Source organism: Rhinolophus sinicus, chromosome 1 (genome assembly GCF_057876585.1).
Source record: "Rhinolophus sinicus isolate RSI-liver-muscle chromosome 1, RSI-T2T, whole genome shotgun sequence".
Taxonomy (NCBI): Eukaryota; Metazoa; Chordata; class Mammalia; order Chiroptera; family Rhinolophidae; genus Rhinolophus; species Rhinolophus sinicus.
In genome coordinates, this window is record NC_142501.1 from 18459592 (window position 1) to 18463844 (window position 4253).

Consider the following 4253-nt stretch of genomic DNA (forward strand, 5'->3'; position numbering starts at 1 on the left):
GTGTTTGTGAATTTTTAGAGTTTGCCTTCGCATTGTGGCAAACAACGACTAACTTTGCCTCGAGTTTAACGAGACTGGATATTTCCCATTCAGAAGTGAGTAAAAGAACACCTGTCTTCACAAGGGGAAGGGAGGGGGAAAAAACCCTTTGTGGGGGCTGAAACGTTATCCTAATGTTATATTCATAGCCATAAATGACTTGCTACACTTTCTTTGCATACCTTATCTGAAAACTTGCAAAGGAGCTAAATTAAAAGAAAAAGAAATGGAGGGGGGGAGGGGAACCCAGCCCTGGTCCTCCAAAAGAGAAGGTAAAAATAAAAGCAGGCGTCACAAAAGCATTACTTCCCTCAAGTAAGCTCTAAATTGGCCCACTGCTGGCAGAAAGTCCGATTATTTATGGCGATGAGGAATTTACTGATTTTTTTCCCCTTAATTACGCTCATCTCTTTGAAAGCGACTGAAGCCTCAATGTGCATTCTATAGAGGGTCATTTAGCAAAATGACATCAGACGCTGTGGCGTGCTCCGCGCATCGCAGCTTTAAAAAATGATTATTCTGTGCCACTAAATGGTATAGATGTACCAACACAGACTAGATTTTTAACTCTGGAAGACGTGCTGGCTCCCCGTTCTTTGTTGGGTTTTGTAAGATGCATTTTGCGCTCGGCTTTCCGCTTGGGTGGAGACACGCAAACTGAATGTGCAAGTAACGCAGTCGGCGAGCGAGGAGCTGGCGAGAAGCGGAGTGGAATTCTGATCACGTCCTTGCTAACTGACAAGAAGCAAGCCAGCCAAAAACCCACCAATTTCTTTTTGAATCTTGGTAATTGGGTACTTTTACACGCAGCTCACGCTATTCGGATAGAGTCACAAGCTTAGATAGGCCAGCGTCTCAAAGCGACCACACATTTCTAAGGCTTTTATTTCTTTAAATCTAACTCCTTTCACAAGGAATTCATATCATACGTGCTCTTTACTTAAAATCAATACGAAAAGTGTGTGTCCTGGGGGAAAAGGAGTAGAAAATGTGTGCCTTGAAGGGAAGGAAGAACACACCCACCACTGCAAGCGTGGAGACGGCGACCTCCACCAGGCCCAAACTCTCGTACCACCATTCGTCCACCTAACCCTAGTGCCTATTATCTCACCCAGCCCTTCCACAGTTTCACAATGAGAAATGCGAATGGGGGTTAGAGTTAGAAAGCGGGTGAGGACCCTCTCTTTCCAGTTCACTTTTGGGGGCATTTAAAAAAAAACGTACAATCATTTTATTCAAAGATGACGCAGCCATTAATCGCCACCTATCTCTAGGTGTAGGTGTACATTTGCAGCATAAAACGGGAATAAATCCGTTTTTACCTGTATGTCTTTTTCCTCTACATTCAGCATAGAACCAACTCAGGTAGGACGGGTCATAGCACTTATCTTTGTCATTTCTGCCACGTAGCATGGGTTTCCCCACCCTCTTCCCTCTCACCCACCCCTTCCTTTGGGTGTTTAGATAACTAGGACAGGGCACTGGAGTCAAAGACTTAGAGGCAGCTGATTATTTTCACTTGTAAAAAAAAAAGTTTTATTACGAAACTAGTTTGTATAAAACAGGGTTATACATTTTTTGTAAGTTTGTAATAAAACAGTAAGAAAAAAAAAGGCAGTGATAGAAATTTCCCAAAAGGCAACCTGTCATAAGCACTGGCTGCCCCTTTGCGTTTGGACAGTAGCTGCATAAATTTTGTTCTGGAACAGTATTTAATAACATCATTAATACATTAACAAAGTTTCTATAAAGTAAGACACATTGGTGCTTAAGTACATCTGGTGGCCTTTTGATCTCACCTATGAGGAGAGTTCTTTACAAAACCACATAGGGAAAATGGCAATTATAAGAGAACTACACATCTAAAATATGCAGAGGTAATAGCATTACATGTTAAAGTATCAAGATATACACATTTTAAACCATTTGTACAAAACTCTATAAATTTTTTTTCTCTTTCTCTCTTATGTACAAAAATATCTTAATATATCCCCAAACTGGTTAGGATAGATAGAAATAGATTTTTCTTATAATAAAAAAATTCACAAAAGATTGGAAGCATTCTATGATGAAAACGGTAGAAAAGACGGCGTGAGGGAGTGGGGCTCCGGGAGGGGACCCAGAGGATCTGGTTTCAAAAGACTGAGTATAGCATAATTCCACTGCAGACAATGTCCACAGCTTATTGGGATGGAGGATACTGAGAGGAAAGACACCAACCCATTGCTGGAGGCTTAAGAACTGCGCTTTCAAAGAGGGCGGGGAGGTGAAGGCACCCGAGCAAGCGCTTTCAGCTCTGTGGGTTAGTGGTGGGTGGGAGTTTCTACAGGGCTTGTGCAGCTCCCTTCCGCCAGGAGCCCAAATGCGTTTGCACACAAGCTGCATTTTGCGCATTGGCTCAGGTCTAGTCACTCTTCATATCTCTGTGAATGGTTGGAGTGCAAAGACACGGTTCCGAGCGCATCCCTGTTTTCTGAGAGCCTTGCTTCGCAGGCCTGTGTTGCTTAGTTGGCTTGGGGTTGGTGGCCTGGGTTTTTTTTCCTTCTTTTTTTCTCCCTTCCAACATCAATGACGAGAACGCACTAAAGATGCAGGTTGTGCGGTGACCCTATAACAGAAGGAGAAGAACAAGAGAGGTTAATTCGAACTTGGAAGCAAGTGGTGGTGGGAGGTGGGGGTGGGGAATAGAGGTTTAGTAGCTCTAAACCTCTATTTAGGGCAGGATCTGTCAGGTAGAGCGCCTCTTTTGGCAGGTCCTAGTGCTCGGTTCTCCAGCATCTCTCCACCTCACCCCTATCCTCCAGTCCTTGGAGACCTGGGCAAAGGCACCCTCAGAGGCCGGTGCTGAAACTAACAAACCAAGATTTCAAATCGACTCACAAATCCTTGAAATCAACTCCCCCCACCCCATCTCCATGGAGACAGCACCCTTCCTAGTGATCTGGGGTGCGTGGGTGGGGGGCAAGGATGACGACAAGTAAACCCGCTCGTTCATTCCGAAATGCAACCTACCTGCTTCAAAAGTCCATTCGCACCAGGGCCTGAGCAGGCCAAGCCCCTCAGAACCAGTTGGTGAAGTCGAGCAGCTCTTGCTCCTCGGGGCTGAGCGGGTCATAAGAACCCTCGTCCGAAGAGTAGGATGAGACCGGCGAGCCGGCCATGGAGTTCATGTCGTTGGAGTAGTTGGGGGAGATGGTGGGAGACAGGACGCCCGCTTGGAAGGCAGCGCTCACCGCGTCGTGCTCATCCAGCAGCTGCTGCAGCGCGCGGATGTACTCGACCGCGGAGCGCAGTGTCTCCACCTTGCTCATCTTCTTGTTGGCGGCGCCGTTGGGGACGTGCTCCCGAAGGGTGGCAAAGCCCAGATTGACCAGCTTGACGCGGTTGCGCTCGCGCTCGTTGCGGCGCGCCACGGCAGCCGGCTGCTGCTGCGGCAGGCTGTAGCCGAAGCCGCTGAAGTTGAGCCGGCGTTTGCAGCGCATTAGTTCAGGCGAGGACGAGCGCTGTCGCTTGACTTGCTTGGGCGCTGATTTGTGACCGCCCCCTGAGGGCTGTCCGTCGGTCGCCGGACTCAGTTGCGGCGCCTGCTGCTGCTGTGCGCTCTGCGCCGCTGCCGCCGCCGCGGCTGCCGCCGTGGCAAAGAAGCAGGCTGCCGGCGGCAGGAAGGGCTGCTGGGGCTGCGCCTGGGGCGGCTGGCCCGCGCCGCCGCTCTCCATCTTGGCAGAGCTCTCCATGCGCAGCGGCTGCCAAGGAGTCGCGGGATCCGAGCGAGAGGGGACGCGAGGTGTGGGGCGCGCGAGGGAAGACACAAGGACTCGGGTGCACGAACAGAGAGGGAAAGAAGGAGAGAGATGAAGAGGGAGCCCGGAGGGAAGTTAACAAAAAATACAAAATCCCCGGGAGACTTCTTAGGGTGGGAGCAAAGAAGGTGCAAATGCTTTTCCTCCTCCCTCCACTTTTCCTCCTCCTCCCACCCCTCCTCCCTTCGCGGGTTGGCTTCGGGAGCCTCGCGTGGCGCTCGCGTGTGAGGCTGCCGCTAGCGCCTTCTTGTTTAAAAAAAAAGAAGAAGAAAAAGAAAAAGCAGCAGAAGAAGCAAAAGTCAGTGATGAGCGCGCTCTGCTGAGTCTCCCGTTCCTCTCCCACTAGGGCTGCGCTCTCTTGCTCCGGGTCTTGGTCTCTCCAGCGTGGCTCAGGCTGTTTTTATTATTTTGTTA

General features: G+C 49.4%; 1 protein-coding gene across 1 annotated transcript; it reads right to left on the reverse strand.

Moving 5' to 3' along the window:
* Positions 1-1984: 1984 nt before the first annotated feature.
* ASCL1 (achaete-scute family bHLH transcription factor 1) lies at positions 1985-3911 on the reverse strand. The gene is made up of 2 exons (XM_019732071.3): positions 3052-3911; positions 1985-2647 (listed from the first exon to the last, which is right to left on the reverse strand). The coding sequence occupies exon 1, from the start codon at positions 3771-3773 to the stop codon at positions 3099-3101; it is 675 nt and encodes a 224-aa protein (XP_019587630.1). The 5' UTR covers positions 3774-3911; the 3' UTR covers positions 1985-2647; positions 3052-3098.
* Positions 3912-4253: the final 342 nt, after the last annotated feature.

What these genes read in the sequence shown, in the direction of transcription:
- ASCL1 (XM_019732071.3), bottom strand. Translation starts at nt 3,773, where the DNA reads ATGGAGAGCTCTGCCAAGATGGAGAGCGGCGGCGCGGGCCAGCCGCCC.